At 39.6% G+C, this 19603-nt stretch overlaps 1 protein-coding gene across 1 annotated transcript in view; it reads left to right on the forward strand.

Annotated features, from left to right (window-relative positions):
* The first annotated feature begins 3125 nt into the window (after positions 1-3125).
* The window catches only part of oprm1 (opioid receptor, mu 1), a 39333-nt gene continuing 22855 nt past the window's right edge, over positions 3126-19603 (forward strand). Inside the window, exon 1 of the mRNA XM_085427460.1 lies at positions 3126-3620. Coding sequence (XP_085283586.1) covers positions 3379-3620 — 242 coding nt within the window. The 5' untranslated portion in view covers positions 3126-3378. The remainder of the gene's footprint in view (positions 3621-19603) is intronic.

Genomic DNA, 19603 nt, shown 5'->3' on the forward strand with positions numbered 1-19603 from the left:
CGACTTATGATCAGATAATTGTAATCTGTGAAGGACAGAAAGAAAGTGATACGGTTTCTCATCACTGGTTGGCTGCACTGCCCAAACTAATAAGAATTAAAATCTAACGAAAAGTCAGAGAAGCTCATAAAGTCATAAACAGGACAAATTAATTTGGTTTTTTTTTAAACGATATTAAGCAGCCATGAATTTTATTTATTATCAGAGTAGGCTCCTTTAATTAGATTCATCACAAACACAGGTGGGATTAAGAAGGATTTAGCTTCTTGAAGCGAGTGTTGTTGTGATTTGGTGCTATATAAATAAAATTAAACTGAATCAGCAGTGGTTGGCATAGCTTGACATCAACTTTGTTTTAAAATAGGTTCAAACGTGTTAATATATTTTTTCCTCCACTCAGGAACTGTTTTGTAAGAAAGCAATCATAAATAGCCTACTGCATGGCAGCCACATGTAGTTACTTATTAGTAATGTTGATTGGTTCATTGCTCTTATGTCTGGTTAATAAATAGAACTAAACAAATGTTATTTTAATCTTAATATTATTTTATTTGTTGTTTTACATAAAACCCTCAATATTTCTTTATTCTAAGCTTTCTGTTGGATGATGGTGGAAAAATACTGGGTTTAAAAAGCTGAAGGTTTCCTTAAAAGTTGACTTTGTATTTATAATCTGAACTCTGGTCAGGTTGCTGAAACCCCAAATCCCCAGAAACATTACTCAATACATGAAGTCGTGTTCTTTCAGAAGTACAGCTCTGGAATTAAGTGAGCCATTCCTAAATTGATTCCCACATGAATATCAGGGAACAAAATCTGAAGACCAAAAAAAAAAAGAGTCCTGAATTAGACAGATGAATAGGCTAACAGTCGGTTTCTTTATCCTTTTCTTTAAATGAATTACTATCATTAAGATTGACGTAACAAGTCTGTCCATGAAATTTAGCTGCCATCTGTGCTCTGTCATAGCAATGAGTGTAGCATCTCTTGGTGCAACACTTCTCAGTCTTGCGCCGCTGAATCATGAACATATCACTGCAAAACACATTTAGAAAGGAAGCTGACCTTTTTGAAAAGGGCACTCAGCCATAAGCTCACAGAAGCCTTGTGGCCACAGAAGTAAACCTGTTTCTACTATTAAAGTCAGAGCTGAAAGGAAACAGTTTTTATAATGTCACAACCAAACAGTGTGGAACCAAAGAAATGTAACATCATCAAGAGTCTTCATATACAACTATAACATTTGTAGCATCATAAATGATTTTCAAATATGTAAATAGGACTTGATGTTAGTTATCTTATTTAAACTTGCAAATGTGCTAATACACCAAACATATCTGCCCATGCATATGAATTTAAATCAAGTGCAGAATTATTCACTGCATTAATGATTATGTTTAAACACTTACAAACCAAAGCAGTCTTTAACTGGTCTTAGTCAGAGTGCTTTTGCTGTCTAAACATAAAAATATATATATGAACAGGATTCAGCATCTGAACCATGGACTACGGTGATTACGTCCACCATTCACCCTAAACATCACTGTGGCACTTCATTCTATCAAAACTGCGGAAATACTTGTATTATAAAAAAAACAAGTTTTCCAAGAAATTCCCACTGTTCAGCCATCAATGGAATTTTTAATCACAATCAACAAAACACTTTAGCAGGATAACAGAAGGATACTGGGTTGAGCTTGTCAGACTTAGCCAAAGTGATAAAACTGTTCTTTCACAAAAATAGCATTAATACTCCCTTTTTTAATCACTTAACACACAGATGAATTAAGCTTTCAAGTTCTTCTTACTGTGCAATTTGTGTTGATTAAAGTGTTTGCAAGTAACAATTTTACAGCAGTGACTTTGAGTACCAGTAATGATCATGTTGAAAAGCTTTACTCTGGAGCCTTTGGCACATTTGTTCAATGATCTTTTGTCATTTTTGAAGCTATGTGAAACTGTAATGAGACAAGTGGGGACATTATCTCGATTAAAATCAATTCCTATTGGATTATGCCATGCTACATTCCCCTGCTCGGCTCACATAATTAGAATAAAGCACAGAAACGGAAATCAGAAGTGAGAAGCCTCATCAAAGCGGTACATGTGCAGGCATGGGTGACTTGACACATAATCACGAGTGTTCTCTTTGTGTCCTCAGACAATGCTGTGAGCATTGTATTATCCTGCAGGTACTACAGAAGCAAAGACTATCACTGTAATGCTTCACTTTAAAACAAATGTGGTGACAGACAAAGTAAATGTCCTGCAAATTGCTGCTCATAGAAACTGATACCAAAGCTGAAGCATTTTCTGGTGGTAACAATAGCCTGTTTCTTAGCTGGTCAGTCCAGTCAGAATGAAGAAAGAAAGAAAGAACCAAGAAGAGCTGAAAAAAGGAAGGAAGAAGAGAAATAAGGGAAGAGGGATGAGAATGAAGAAGGAAAGTAAATAAAAATTAGGGAAAGAAAAATGTAATGCGTAAAATGCAGAGAAAACAGAAAGAAAGGAACGTAAAGAAAAAATACTGAAGTACTGAAGGAACAAAGATGAGCAACAAAAAAACCCCAATGACAGAACTAAAAGAAGAGGGGGGGGAAGTGAGGTAAGAGAAAGGAGATGTTAACGTGTAGAATGAAAAAATAAAGGAGCAGGGAAGTTAAAAGGAAGGGGAAGTGATCAAAAAGTATATAAGAAATGAAAGAAAATATATAAAATATTTTAAGAAATTATAAAAAAATGTGTTTTAAACCCAAAATGGTCAAAAGAGTGAGCAGGGGAAAAGAAAAGAAGGAAGAACGGATGGAGCAAGGGAAGAAGGGAAAACACAACTGGGGGGTTAAAGGTGGAAAATGAGAAAAAAGAAAGAAAGAAAGAAGGAAGGAACGAAAGTAACGAGACTAAAAGGAAAGAAGGACGGAGCAAGGGGGGACTGAAGGAAGCACAACAAGGCATGCGAAAAGGGGTGGGAAGGAACGAATGAGTAGACATGTGCGAACAAAAAGGGGAATGAAAGGATAGGAAAGAGGCAGTAAGAAAAAGAGAGAGGAAAGACCCTAGAGTGAAAGAAGAAAGCGAGCGAACTAATTCATTTTCACGTCGTCGCTTCTGTCCCGTGCAGGCTCGCTGTGCTGCGCGAAGATCGTCAGAAAACTCGTTCAGGCTGCCGTTAACCCTCAAACCGTCAATACGCACGGCACATTCTTCAACACGCTGAGGTTTAACGCCACCGGCGGCCCATCCCGCGCCTTACAGGCAGAGCTGCCCCGAGCACACGACAGAGAAGCACCCAGCGGGGCATCACAGGCACCGAGTGCGCTCGACAGGCACCTGAGGGGAGGTGAAAAACGCGCCTGCGGTACGTACCGGTCGAGGACCATGGACAGCGCCGGCAACTGCTCAGAAGCGGATCAAAGGAGCCAGCTGTGCTCGTTTTATAATGGCAGCAGCTTGTGTGGGAACTTCACCGACAACACAAGCTTCGCCGAGGGGAGTAGAGGGAACAACATGGAAATCGACGCCAATCCGGTTATCATAGCGATTGCCATCACCGCTCTTTACTCCATAGTGTGCGTCGTGGGGCTGGTTGGAAACGTGCTGGTCATGTATATCATTGTCAGGTAAGGCGATTAAAAAAAAAGAATGAAAAGAAAAAACTCTTACACTGGTTTGAGTGGATGTTTGTTCTCAGACTTGTTGCACACAATCAGAAATGACTTCCAACATTAATTCACGGGTGTGTGTTTTCGTCGTGTGTTTTTATGAAGCTGTGGGAAACCATGTGCTTGCGGTGTTGACAGCGCTGCGAGCACAGCTGCCGTTCGTGCGTAAAAATGCCTCCAACAACGCAGCAAATTGCTACAGCGCCAAAACCCGAGCTGAGCGAAAGGAAAGGAGGGAAAGAGAAAGAGTGAAGGGAAGAGGAGGTGTGCACAAAACACACTACTTTTCACTTTAAAACAGTGGCAGCTGACATCTCTTCATCTGTCGCTTTTAACCACGATCAAAAATGATGTGATGCTGTGACGTGATGACAGCACGCGCCATGTAAGTCTCGTGCGAACGCACACTCCCCGTTCAATGCTGCTACCTTCTTGTGCGCAAAGGCGTCGGTGTCTTGTGTTCGAGCAAATTCAACGAAATTCTAGAAATAGTTGGGAATGGTGTTAAAGCAAACACCTGCTAATATAAAGCCTGCAAGTGCTAAAAGTTAAACAGGTTGCCCGGCTCTGAATCCACACATTAGATGAGCAGATTTGTGGATATTTGCTTTCTAAAAACAGACATAAGCTATATGTTCAAGCATGTTCTCTGTTGCTTCTTACGTATAGATAACCAACCTCCTTGCCAAATTTCATATATCATGTTCACGTCTCACTGATACATCTATCTAAAATGCCTTCCCTTCACGGGGTCAGCTTTTATCATTTCAATCACTTGGTACAAGAAGCACAGGGTGATCATACATGTTTAGTCCTACAGACTTAAAATCCGAGGCCACTTGCCTTTTTATTGTCAGTGTAGACCAACTGGAATAATAGAAATAGTCTTAGTTTCATTGTGTTCATTGGTTCACCACTGATTAAAAAAAACTTCCACCTACTTCAGTGGACCTCACTGTCAGAAGCAGGATTTCACTGGCCTTTAATTACACATGAACCCCTGACATATATATATATATATATATATATATATATATATATATATATATATATATATATATATATATATATATATATATATATATATATATATATATATATATATATACAGACATATACTCACATATATACTTGTATATACTTGTATGCATTTTATATATATACCTGCACTGGAGTTTTTATATAATGGAATCACTGTGATAAGCATTTAACCTACATGTTTGAAATCACAAGACCCACACATCTGGGTCAAATATTATCCACAATTATATTAATGAAGTTTGTGCCACTTGTTGTATGAGCATATGTGATTAATACTGTCTGAAATGAAGTAATTAGGATCAACAAGTAACCTTTCATTGTCTTATGGCCAACGGTGACAAGTCCAAACAGGGTTAAATAAACTTGGCCCTGCTAAGATGCACCTGGGAGCCTCTCTGCCTGTCTTCGTTGCCAGAAGGTGGTGAACCGCCCATCTTTAACCAATATGGTAAACAAACTTGGCCCGGCTGAGAGTGCACCTGGGACACTTTTTGCCCATCTCCGTTGCTCAAAGTTGTGAGAAACCTTTCCTTAACGTATATAGTCGCAAACCCCAGGCAGCAAACCTGACAAAGTTGTCAGGAGGATTCATTGTTTTGTCTCTGCAATCAGTTTGATATCTGTAGTTTTGCTGACTTTTGGATTCGATCTGGCCATAAAACTGTCAAAGGGATCCAATTAAAAATGATAGATGCTGGGAACAGTGCTCAGAAAGTTATGGAGTAGTGCCAGAAAGTTGTGTAACACAAGTGTCGGAGATTAAAGAAGGGACAAAGTGCAAATTGACAACTGATTGGGGAAAAGTAATGACAAATATATTACATCAATAATTGGGGGTGTTGTGTAGAGTTAGAAAATACTTATTAGTTTAAATTTAATTCGGTCACTGACCCTATGAAATGATGGGTCAGATGCCATCTTTTAAAATTTGCAACTCAACACTAGCCACTGGAATGCTATCTTATTCCAAACGAGGCTCGTTTAGGTAATAAAAAGAAGCTGGACTGGTGGAGCAGGATGAGGATGTAAAAAGCAAGAATACCTTAAGGGCTGAGGGAACAAAAACTGCTTGGCAGCCAGTGGTGAAAGTTAGGAGTGATTGCCTGCTTAATTGGTCCAGTAGAGTCATTGAAGTGTGACAGTGCAGAGAATTTGCCTTCATGCAAGTGATTGCCGAGGTGACTTCTCTGGCTATGTTGACTCCCTTCACTGCTAATAGAATATATAACACTTATAATTCTCCTCACTTGTCCACTAATTCAAGGGCAGGTGAACGCTCATGCACACATCATCCCCACACTAATTGCAGTCTAATTGCTTCCTGAAATACATCTGTTTTCCTAAAGAATGCGCACATCTATGCCGGATGTTTTTTCCTCTCTCCCTTTTTTTTCCACATCTGTGCCGGATGTTTCCTGCACCAAATCACTTGCAGCGAATCTTCTCCCTTCTGCCTCCATAGCAACAAACCTGAGTGAAAAACAAAGGAAGAACAATGCAAAACTGTAAAATGTCTTCTGATGTCTGGCATTTATCAGTTGGTGTGTTAAAGCCATCAACACAGACTGTATATGGTGAAGGGCATCACTTTCTCATCCTTGGCTGTTTTACCAAAGCATAATAAAAAGGAACCCACCCAATGATCCCTGGCTCCTCTCCATAGTAATCAGAAGGCTGTAAGTCCTAATCCTGACAGGCAGCCTGGAGTCTGCACAGGCACTTCTGTGACCGAAAAAGTTTTAAGGATTTTTGCAACTTTTTGAGCAAATGAGACTTTGTGGGAATTGCAAGGACGCTAGAAAATATGTTTAATTTTCACAAAAACCACAGTCCACCAGGGTCATTAGCATTCATTATTCTCTTTGTCTTTCTCCCCTTCTCTGCATGTCTTATGCTCTTTTCTTTCTGTCAGCAGATTGAGAGTGAACTGCCATTTAGCTAATGATACACTGTGGATATTTACTTGCAAACAGAAATGTAGTTTTGAATTCTCTGTCCCCATCGAGTCGTAGTTGAAAGTAGTTTGTTGAAATTAAAAAAGAGATATCAGCTGCTGAGGGATATTTTCTCCCGCTTGCAGTCTGAATAATGATAACCTTAACGCAAATTTTTTTTATCTCTCTTTCACTCTTTATCTCTCTGTCCTCTTGCTGACTCTTATGGCCCTTCACAAAACTCTGCAAACATCTGCAAACATCTGCAAACTTCTCGCAAGCAAACAGACATTAACAGAGATCCGCACGTTCAATCGGGAATATCGATTGCGGATGAACAGAAACTGCTGGGCTCCACAAGGAGTGTGCTGCCGGCGCTGAGTGCTTCCTGTTACCATGGAAACGCAAGGAGGTGTTTTGAGCGTGATGAGTGCAAAGTGACTCCATCACCACCAAACCGAACCCCATCTATCCTCACGAGGAGCTAGACCTAGTTGGGCACATTTATCAGCTTTCAGTGTTTCCTAAACTGTAATCGATTGAACATCTGCAGGCTGACAGGCTGACCTGCATGCATCCAACCACTGCTGCTTCCTCTGTACTGCATATAGCTCCACAACAGATGGCAGAATTCTGATGGTACTCTAACACTCTAAATTCTGCATATCCCCGTTCATACAAGAGCTTCTCTCCAGTGACATGAAACATGAAGAATCTATAAAAAACTAATTGCTTGCTCATAGCTACCTGAAAAGCTAAAACAAGATAAGAAACACACACCTTGGTATGTGCTTTATTGCTGAGCAAGCAACGGTCAAAAAGATATGCTTAACAAGCATATTTTCAAAATCTAAATGGTATTACCTTTTAAATTCAGTCTGTAAAAGGCATTTTGGCCTCGCAGGCCTTATGTAAGATTTCACTTTGGTTATTCCAGAGAGATTAAATGTCTGTTTCAGAATGATTTAGACAAGTAAGTCTAGTTTTTTGTAATAAAACTCCCCTTTGTGTTAATCTTCTCTCAGCAAGAAGCACTGTAGGGAAGGGCCAAGAGGGTAATGGTCCCAAAACAACTACAGTTCAAAAGAACTACTTGATGTGTATAACCAAGACTAGCTTCATATTGACTTTATCTGAACTAAACAGATCCTGGGGGCCTTTACTTCAAGTCTACTGTAGTATGGAGAGGTGGAATAGTTAGATAATTAAGCTTTATATGTACAGTGCTTAACAAATTTGTTAGACCATCTGTCATAAAACTGGAAAACACAAATGTTTTAGAAATCTAGGAAAAGCATGTTTAAAACGAATCATTTCATTCTTATTTATTATATGAATAACAAACTGAGTTTACATTTTTATCATCAAATTTCAGCTTCTTAGAAGTCAGAAGTTAGTCAAGCAATGCATTCAACCACTACAACTAATTTTTCTGTTCAGGAATGCAAATAAATAACTGAAATTTTTATTATGTGTTCTTTTTTGTGAAACTATGAGTTTGAAAATTCAGAGATTATTTATTATAATAATGATATTTTAGATTTTTAAAAATCCTTTCTGTTAACGAGCTTGTTCATACTGGTAGAGCTACCATTGCACCTGATGGTGGCCAAATAAATGTTATGCACTATGTTTGTGGACACAGCAGCTCCTTTAAAACAGCTGCATTTTGTGCAGAATAAAAATCTGACATTGTGTTACAGATAGTAACCAACAATTAGCAGGAAGTGGATTGTTCAGGAGGAGAATGACCTGTACCTCATTAATACCAAGTTGGTTGCTGGGTATGCATACTGAAAAAGGTGAAAAACTGCAGGAGCCCTCAAGATTGACTTGTTTTTCTCTAGATCTTAAATGTTCTCTCTGATGAGTGTCGGTAGGTTGTGGTGGCTTGGGAAGCAGACACCTTTCATGTGAATTTTTGAGCATCCTCATGCATGATAGATGTGACTTCTAAAGCCTCTTTATAAAACAGATTTGTGAGAACGTTTGATCTTCCTGTAACTTAAGCACAAAAACCACATATAAAATTTTAAGCACTTTGATCTGAAAATCTCTGTAGGGGTATTGCATATGCGTCCCAGCCTGTGGTGAACTGTACTCAGGGACACTCTAATGAGCTTGATATTTAGCTTCGTTTATCTAACCAAATATTTTTTCTCCCACTAAATGGTATGTGTTGCCTGGCTTTTTCTTCTTCTCGTTTTAGTTTATGGCTATATTTGGGCTGATGTTATATAAGAACAAATCATAATTCAGATGCTGTCAGTTGAGGCTGATTTAAGATTTACAGATTAGAGCTGCACAACTTACAATATTTATAGACTTGGTTTTTGTTTCGCTAATCTTTTTGGAATCAAATGGGAGCCGTTCTAAATCTATAAACAACCCCTTCTAGAGTTGCTCTGCAGTGCATGGATTTTTCCAGGTACAGCCATGAGATCGTAAACTGACTAAATCAACAGCAGACACTCGTAACTCCCAAAGCTACCAGCACATTTGTATTCCTCCGTGATTGTACTTGGCACATACTTCTCTTCTTCAGCCAGCATCTGAGAAATGGTGTTTCAACCTCTTTTTTTGTAACAGCTGGACATGCAGCAATCATGTTATATGGCTTTGATTGCTGATAACCAATGACAACGGAACATCTTGATAATTGCCTCTTGCATGCAATTACCTTGTTTGCCTTTGAGTACAAACTCACCTAGAGCAAAATGAGTGAAGACAAATTTATTTATGGAGTAACATTCATCCTTGGCAACAATAAAACTATCAGCTGCAAATGAAGAGTGATTGTTTGACTCGTGCATTTACGAGACGCCGTCTGAACCTCAGTGATCATTGCTATAATCGGTGAGCAGGAGACTGACAGCACAGCATGAACCTCTGAGAGACACAAATTCAGCTTGCTGCGTCATGCTAAATTTGTGTATGTGCGCACAACAGGGTGGTACAGAGTCTAATATCTTGCTAAGGAGACAATTGTGGGTAGAGCATGCAGAGAAGTAATTAGCCTGTCCTTCCTGTGTGTGTGTCTGTGAGTGATGAGTTCCCAAACACCACTGGACACTGCTGGAGAATTAGAGCTCTGTCAGTCTGCTTCCAGGAGCAGGTGTTCTGTTGAATTTAAAGACCGAACGAAACGAAGAAGTTAGACGACAACGGCGAGCGCTTCACCAGACTGTGGAGAAAGCAAAATGGGGTTTTGTTGAGTAACGTAATGACAGGCTCTTACTGTAAACACTGAGAGGATGAAGGAATGATGATTAATTAAGAGGAAACAAAAGACTGATTTTGCGTCTTTCTGTACTCGATGATTGATGGGAGCTCTTGGCTCTTTTGTCCATCTGTCATTTCTAAAGTGACTCACTCTCTTACCCTAACTCTGCTCTTTATACTCTATGACAGGTGCTGTAAAACACGTCTCTTTTCATCAAGGCTGACTTTTTAATGAGATTGGAAGGATCTGTTCTTCTGTAGCTCTTTATCTTTTTACTTTTTAAAAAGTATGACGTGCCTTTAAATTCATTTATTGCCACAACTCACAAAAAGATAAGCAAGTAAACAAAGCAAAGAGGGCATGCGATGACCTCATCTGAAGTGAAATTCATCACAGGTTGACAGTTGACAAATATTTTCACAGCTCTGTCGCACTTCCTGATAGAGGTCAAGTACTTCACGTAAAGCAGAAGGTCCGCTTTACATTTAAAAGGTTGTTTCTAAAGGACAGACTTGGGATTTTATTTTATCTATTTCCATATTTGTTATTTCTCAGGATGGAAACACATTACCAGAGTGACTCACATTGAAGTGCATAGAAATGGTAAAAACCATGAGCAGGGCACAATACAGACGTTTTTGAATACACGCAGTTTGTGTGATTTATGTCATTGTGGTCCAGATAACCATATTTGGAGATTGTCTGAAGTGTTTTGCAAACTAAATGCAAGCATACCCAACTAGGCCAAGTTCTCATTGTGGTTTTGATCACAAGATGGACAATATTTTCCTAACACATGAATTTAATGTCTGCAAATACCTGTCAGAGCTGCCAAATTTCAGCTCAGCTATAATTTGATAACAGCTTTAACTGTTCTAATAAACTTATGTCGTTTTCTGTTGCACCCATATTGGATAGTTTCCATTCCTGATGCCATATTTTACAGGCTAATTAAGCGCTTGCATTAAATTAGTTTAATTAAATTCTTGGCTTCAATGCTTTAAAAAACAAACTAATTTAATAAAAGTAGTTTTAATGACATGGTAGTGACACATTATTTAAAATGTTAACATTATATTTTGCTGACAGGACAAAGACTGAAGTGCTTACAGATTTCAAGCTAATGATACAAAGTATAACATTAATTACAGTATTTTAGCCTAAGTGTTGCACATGTTCATGATTTTACAATAGTTTTCGTTTACTTATCTTTTCAGTGAGTCATTGACCTAAGAGTTGTTAGGTTAGACAGTGAATTATCATTAATATGAATTGATGTCTACACCAGCATAACATCTTATTTCAGCAGCACAAAAACTTGCCTCCTGTTATGTCAGAAAACCTTCCAAGAAGACAGAGAAAAGGTACATGTTTTATGACTTAGTTTAGATTGCACATATATCTTATTTTATGTTACCTTGAGATTAATTATATACTTTTGCATTGCATTTTATTACATTTCAATATGGCACATACATACAATCAAAGGGTTTAGTTGTTTGTTTTTTGACAGCTGTTGCATGAAGTTAAACTTAAAAACACCGCAAGTTCTAAAATGGAAACCAGTGAGTGGTTCTCCTCTTTTGAATATTTGTTATTACTCATTAAGAAAGCAAAACTATCTCTTATTCAATTATTGATTGATGGAACAATCAATAGATTACTCGATTACTAAAATAGCTGCAGCCCTAATATATATTGCCAAAAGTATTCACTCATCTTCCTTCGCATGCATGTGAACTCGAGTGGCATCCCATTCTTAATCCATAGGTTTTAACATGATGTTTGCCCACCCTTTGCAGCTATAGGAGCTTTAGCTCTTCTGGGATGGAATGGCTTTCCAGAAGTTCATTTGTGAGGTCAGACAGGCACACAGTTTCTGCAGTCATTCATCCCAAAGGTGTTCTCTCAGGTTGAGGTCAGGACTCTGTGTAGGCTCTTCAAGTTCTTCCACACCAATCCCCCTCTTCTATATCCTTATCGAACTTGCTTTTTGTTCTGGCGTGCAGTCATGTTGAAACAAGAAAGAGCAATCCCCAAACTGTTCCCAGAAAGCTGCAAGCACAAAATTGTCCAAAATGTATCGATATGCTCCTGTCACTGGAAATGAGGGGCAAGTCGGACTCCTGAAAAGCAAACCCACACCATAATCTCCCCTCCACCAAACTTTACACTTGGAACACAGCAGTTAGACAAGTGCTAGTAGCTCTTCTTCTTGTTCAACATGTAAGCATAGACTAAAACACTTGTAGGTGTATACAGCTCCCTCAGATCTGGACGAATTGTAGACTCAGTACCAGAGATGGGCAGTAACGCGTTACAAGTAATGCGTTACTGTAATCTGATTACTCCCCCCCCCCCCCCAAATAACGAGTAAAGTAAGGGATTACTATTGCAAAAACTGTAATTAGATTACTGTTACTCTCCCGTAAGCACGCTGCGTTACTGCGTTGCTAAAACCGTGATTTTTTGCGAGAGTGTCTCATGACAATGACGTAAGCGAGTGCGACGTTCGTGACAACAGCTGTGTTCAGATCAACAAAGGATAATATATCGAGTGCAGAGAGAGTATGAGCTTGCAGCGTTTAAAGTGTGGAAGTACTTTATGCTTGGGAAGAAAACTTCTTTTTACAGCAAAAAATCCCTAAACTTCCGAGCAAGCACCAAGTGCGCTACGACGTAATAGGAAATTCACAGAGAAACTCGCAGATTCTTCCACTGACCGCCGCAGCACACCTGCACCAGGGCAAACCTCCGCCTACCCCACTCCTGCTTTACAGGTGAAACTAGAGCAACAGGACCGCTAGTCTTTGATTTATTTTCTGCTGTGTTTCACTTACATTTATTTGAAAAACTGAGTGTAAACACAAAAAATATTTTATTTTATGTGCTGGAATGTGCACAAAATAGGTTTAAATGTTAAACAAATTTCTTCCAGTCAGAGAATGTTACATATAATTTAATGTTTGCGTGATGCATAAAGTTAAAAGATTAAAACTAATAAAACAAGTTTTAAAAAGAGACTTTTCCATTTGATTACATTTTGTATGATGGATTATGCAGAAAACGTAGAATTGGGCTGAAAGATCTATCGCTTTATCACCTATTCAGGTTGAAAATTGTGTTTTTAAAAAGTAACTAGGTAACTAAGTAATTAATTACTTTTGAAAATAAGTAATCAGTAAAGTAATGGGATTACTTTTTGGGGGAAATAATCAGTAATTAGTTATAGATTACTTTTTTAAAATAACTTAACCAACACTGCTCAGTACACACACAGTACCTCATCTAGGATACTGAATAACACAAGTACCTTTGTGTTTCAGGATTTCAGTATCAAACGGTATTAGAAAGGTGTCCTTCAGTATGACGTCTAGTGATGTCTCTAGTGAGGGAGATAGTCTTTGTTTGCTAATCTTTGCTGTTAGCTTTCTTTTTGTGCAAAACACTTGCTTTGAATAACCATATAATTAAACTTATTGATCTTAATCACCGCTATTACTAAGAGCAAAATCCCTGTGTGTGTGTGTGTGTGTGCATGTGATACCATTATCCTTTGCACACTGGCTTCAAGAAAGACTGCTGTATAATGGGAACAGTAACAATGGAGTATAGATGGATGTCTTAATCTTTATACAAATTAGTCGTGGGGTTGAGGTGATAAAATGCTATAATGTCTCTTATTACTGTTCAAAGCATTCGCCCAAACAATTATATTTTTTTATTGAACTGAACAACTGGCAGGAGGGACATGCCCAGTTGAAACCGTACTTAAGGTGACATAAAAAAAAAAAGTGACCAGGGTGCTTATTCAGACATGAAGCCTACACATGTTCACATGCCGTCACATTAATGGAAAGGAGTGCGTGTCTAAAAGAAGATAAAAGGCACAGCAGTTCTATCCTCATCACCATTTTTCTCTGATTGTTCATGGATATCGATCTCCTCGTATCACACTGCAGTCAGGTCAGAAGCATTCTGTTGATAGGTGCTTTTATTAAATGTTTCCATAACTGAGCATGTGTACAGAAGAGAAACTGTTGCCATCAGTGTGGTAAGATAAAAATATGTGCCAGAACATTTAAATATGAAAATATAGAATTATACTTTTTGAAGGAAAAAAAATCTCTAGGGATGTTTAACACCCTACAGTGGTGTGTTTGATGTAGAAAAGCCTGAAACTCCAGCTTGGTACTGAGTTCATTAATTTAGTTGAATATTATTTAAAATGCTGATTTTGTAGTCTTTTGTAGTCTTGACTTTACAGGCTTTACAGTATTATAACAAAATAAAAACCTTCCTCTCGACACTCTTGAGAGGAAGGTTTTAGCTGCGAGACAGTTAAGCAATATTTACAAAATGAAAAGCAAAAGACTTCTCAAATGGCTTGTGTGGGGTGGAATTGGAAAAGCAGAAAATACACAGAAATGGAATACTTCTATTATTTCAGTCATTAAAAAATAAATCGCACATAACTCCTGCAGCTTGTAAAATCATAAGTGCTTAAGTGGAGCAGCAGTTATCATTTTAGAATATAGGAAAGATGTTTTGTGTGAGTTGTCATGTGTATGTGTCACTGGCAGCCTGTGAGCATTGACCCTCAGCTTGAGCAGAGGCACATCTGTCACAACAATGTCCATCTGTCACAGTGTGACCACCACGGCACACTTGCTGAGCTGTTTACTCCCTCAGTAAATGTGTAATTATTCATCTTTTCTATTTGTCTGCCACTTTTGTGTATGTGTGTGTGTGTGTGTGTGTGTGTGTGTGTATGTTTGTGTTTACACATCTGTTTCCCTGTGTACACGTGAGTACCTGCATACGTTGCTTGACAGCTCAGGAAATCTTCATGCTAAATCATGGCTTCTTCAGTCCATTTCAGGGAGAACTGTGCCTCTATTTTGTATAACAATCCACACACATACACAAAGTTTATGAGCGTTAACAGTAGTTTCAAAGTTTACATGTCACTGGTAAGTTTAATGCAGTGGGAATAGGAAAGTTTTAGCTGAAGAACAGGATTAAGGGGCATTAATTCATTTAAGCTCCATGTGTGTACTTTACTGATACTAAAACATACTGTGGGCGATCGTGGCTCAAAGAGTTGGCAGTTCATCTTGCCAACTCTTCGGACACAACGAGCGAGACTGTCCGAGCCCTCGGACAGTCTCGCTCGTTGTGTCCTTGGGCAAGACACTTCACCTGCCGCCTACTGGTGTTGGCCAGAGGGGCCGATGGTGCGATATGGCAGCCTCACTTCTGTCAGTCTGCCCAGGACAGCTGTGGCTACAACTGTAGCTCGCCTCCACCAGTGTGTGAATGTGAGAGTGAATGAATAGTGGCATTGTAAAGCGCTTTGGCTCTAATCAAATCAAATCACTTTTATTGTCACATCACATGTGCAGGTACATTGGTACAGCACATGCGAGTGAAATTCTTGTGTGCGAGCTTCACGAGCAACAGAGTTGTGCAAAATACAATAATGTAAACAGGCAAAATATACGAATGGCTAAATCTGAAACTAATAAATATATGTACAATATATAATAGTTTAAGCAAAAAAAAATTTTTCTGGATGTGTATACTAAATGTTTTTCTACGTGTGTGTGTGTGTGTGTGTGTGTATACACATATTTTACAAATTAAATAGAGTCAACAATAAATAAAATATATAAAAATATACAGAGTTGAGACATGTGCAGAACAGAGGCGTTACTGTACAGTATGTAGTGCATAATGTTGAAGTTCCAGTAGTGAAGCTGAGGTGTCTATGACGTGTTCAGCAGTCTGATGGCCTGATGGAAAAAGCTGTCTCTCAGTCTGCTGGTACGGGACCGGATGCTGCAGAACCTCCTTCCTGATGGAAGCAGTCTGAACAGTTTATGGCTGGGGTGACTGGAGTCCTTGATGATCCTCCCCGCTTTCCTCAGACACCGCTTCCTGTAGATGTCTTGGAGGGAGGGAAGCTCACCTCCAATTATTTCGTTCAGAGCACCGCACTACTCGCTGGAGAGCTTTGCGGTTGTAGGCGGTGCTGTTGCCATACCAGGTGGTGATGCATCCAGTGAGGATGCTCTCAATGGCACAGTGATAGAAGGTCCTGAGGATGTGGGGGTTCATGCCGAATCTTTTCAGTCTCCTGAGAAAGAAGAGGCGCTGCTGCGCCTTCGTCACTGTTTTGTTTATGTGTACTGACCACGTAAGATCCTCAGCCAGGTGTACTCCAAGGAACCAGAAGCTGCTCACTCTCTCCACAGCAGCGCCGTTGATGGTGATGGGGGTGTGTACTTCTCTGCACCTCCGGAAGTCCACTATCAACTCCTTTGTCTTTGCGACGTTGAGGGTGAGATGGTTGTCTTGACACCAGTGGGTCAGGGCGCTGACCTCCTCCCTGTAAGCCGTCTCATCATCGTTGGTGATAAGACCCACCACTGTAGTGTCGTCCGCAAACTTCACAATGATGTTGGAGTTGTTAGTGGCTGTGCAGTCGTAGGTGTAGAGTGAGTACAGGAGAGGGCTCAGTACACACCCCTGTGGAGCACCAGTGTTCAGTGTGACGGGGGATGAGGTGATGCTGCCTAGTCTGACCACCTGGCGTCTGTCAGACAGGAAGCTAAGGATCCAGCTGCAGAGGGAGCTGCTCAGTCCTAGATCCTGCAGTTTCCTGTCCAGCTTCGAGGGAACGATGGTATTGAATGCTGAGCTGTAATCTACAAACAGCATTCTCACATACGTGTCTCTCTTCTCCAGGTGTGACAGGGCAGTGTGTAGTGTCAGGGCTATGGCATCATCAGTGGACCTGTTGCGAACTGTAGAGGGCCCCGAAAAGCGCTATATAAATGCAATCCATTATTATTATTATTACCTGTTGTCTTGGTATTTTTGGCTGTGAGAGCAGCACCCTCTGATTTTACTCTCGTCACCCTGTCCTTTTGTGCATATCACTGCTACTTGGCACCATCACCGAACTTTCAGACACGACTCCCTACTTGTCTTTGTGATGACTCTGGTAAAATAGAGCCCTGTGTAATAAACCTATTAACGATTAAATGCCATTTTTCTTTCTTATAAACACACACACAAAATCCCAGTAAAATCATTTCAGATAGTCGCTTCAGTATTATCATCGATTTATCACCCATTGGGAGTTTCTATGACGACTAATGGTGAAAGGTGAAAGTGTTTAATTAAGCGGCTGGCTCAGACACAAAAGCGCTGTTTGATGGCAGAAAATTCATGAATCTCTCACTGCATGTTTGTGTTGAATCTAGGGTTGCCAACCGTCCCTTAAAATACGGAATCGTCCCGTATTTAGAAACAAAAGTACACGTCCCGTATTGAGCTAATAAGGGACGCACTTTGTCCCGTAATACAGTGAGAATCAAAAGTAGTCTATAAATGTTTATGGAATTAACGCTTTGTTTGAAAACATAATTCCCAGCCCCTCTCCTGCTTTGTGACCAATGAGCTGACAGCACACTTATGACAATTCGAGTATGACAATTCAGATTACCGCTCATCTCATTGGTCGAGGAAAGGTCGCTTGCGGAGAAAATACCGGAAGACAACAGATGACCACAACAAGAAGCATGGCCAACAGGGGAACAAACGCCGACACTGCGGTGCAAGTCTCGGATGACAGTACACCTAAAGCTGGGCAGACACTGTGCGATTTTTTTCAGTCACGTTATTCAGCTCCTGCTCAAACTGCACGATTGACTCGCAGGGGTTAGACGTTGGTAGGTCACGATGTACTCTCACACTATACCGCCCGATGCTCTGATGCGACCTGAGAGCTCACACTGTGCCTCCATAACATGAAGGTTATAACAGAAAATCTGTCGCTCGCTCTCTCTGTCTTTCACTCACACAGACACACACACCACTACCATCAACTTTGCTAAATTGCTAATGAAAAACATTGATCAGGCAGCTGTGATTGAGCAGCAGTGTAAATCCAACTATTTTCACGGTTGTTGTGGTCGTGATAATTTTGTGATGCCACATCGAAAAGGCTCGGATGAGCTTTCCAAAGTTCTACAAGTTGTGCCTCCATCGCTTGTGTCCAGATCACACGCTGCACAGCCGTGCTGCTCCGTCTTTTTCACCAACGTTTACGTGTTTGCGCGTGAGCAGTGTGAGCGCCTGTGGTGACACCCTCACGAGCGATTGATGATCGGGAGCTGGTCGTGAGGTGTTAATCACTTCTCGTTACCCCACGTATACTACACGACGCACGATGAAGGCCAAAATCGGTCCGATCACTCAAAAATCGGCTCAAAATGGGCCAAAAATCGCACAGCATAAGCCCAGCATTAGAGCAGCAATGTTTGTTCCCCTCAGAGAAAGGGAAGAATGGGAAAAGGAAAACACCTGGCTGGAAAACGTTAATATGGGCATGTGCAGTGAATATCAGCGCTATGTGGCCAGAAGTGTGATAATATAATTTATTTTGTGTAATAAACAACTGCAAGGATAGATGATTACAACAAATAGATGACTAATACATAAAAGTAATACATAGATGAATAATGATGATGAGTTATGATGCGTAATCATGGGAACAAGCGGGTTTACAAACAGGAGCAGCTGATTAGCATTAGAAAAGCTGAAATAATACCTCAACTGAAGCCAATTGTACTAAATGCACTAAATGTGCACTGTTACAAGAATATTTTTCTTTCTATTGTTTTCTATTATTTTAAGTTAAGCAGGACAGAGTGCTTTTAAAGAAAGATTTACTTATATTCTCAAAAGTTAAGCATGACAGGCTTCTGTTTAAGAAAGAGACCTGTTTTACTGTGTTAATGTTGTCATTTTGAGCTAAAAATAAATGGCTAAATGATCATTTGTTTCACATGTGTTCATATCACAAAGAATAGAATATGCATCTACTTAAATCAACTTCAAGTCAAATGGTTAAAAAAATAATTTCACACACAAAAAAAGAGCTAGAAAATTCACCACACTGGGAAGGGTGAAGACAACTGGGTCGCCCGGCCCTGGCCACGAGGTGTCCCTTATTTATTTTTCAGGGAGTTGGCAACCCTAGTTGAATCCCACTGTTTCAGGCTGCGACGAGAATGTGTTATCAGCTATTCAAAGTGGTTCCTTGGGAGTGCTTCATATTTCTTTATGTGCTTTCATTCCATGCTTTTCTTATTCTCCTTTTTAGTCAAGGTTACGCTGTTGTCAGGATTTGTTGATGCATATTTATTCTATTTATCAAGACTCCTATTTAGTATCATCAAGTGTCATATTTGGGCTATGAATTAAATCTGTATAGATGGAAAGGATCAATGAGAAGGTGCTTTGGGTATTTAGATTTTTTAAATTCCCATTTTCCACAAGTACTTTTGATTTGTTGGTAAAGGCCCCTGTCGTTTCACTCCCAGCCACTAACACCTTTATTTTCAGTTACCTCTGTGTTTCTACTGCCTACTGTACAACTGCTGCTTCCTTCCTTATTACTAATCCTCAGTATATACAACCAAACATATTACATTTGTCAAAGATCATTGTTCTCCTGCTAGTTTTTCAAGGTCATGCACGCTGAACATTTAATAACATATTTCACCATTTTCTCATTTTGAGGCTGTTAGCTGTTCTGTATTTGATTTCTTTGTGTAATTTCTAAAACAGAAATGACTGTTTGTCAACATGCAATCGCCAACCAATGCAGAAGTTCCAAAAACTCCAGTTCCTCTGGAGGCAATTATTAAAAGTCACAGAACAGCTGTGTT

The sequence above is a fragment of the Rhamphochromis longiceps genome, linkage group LG13 (assembly GCF_057381845.1).
Source record: "Rhamphochromis longiceps isolate RC_006_pf linkage group LG13, R_longiceps_female_GT1.1, whole genome shotgun sequence".
Taxonomy (NCBI): Eukaryota; Metazoa; Chordata; class Actinopteri; order Cichliformes; family Cichlidae; genus Rhamphochromis; species Rhamphochromis longiceps.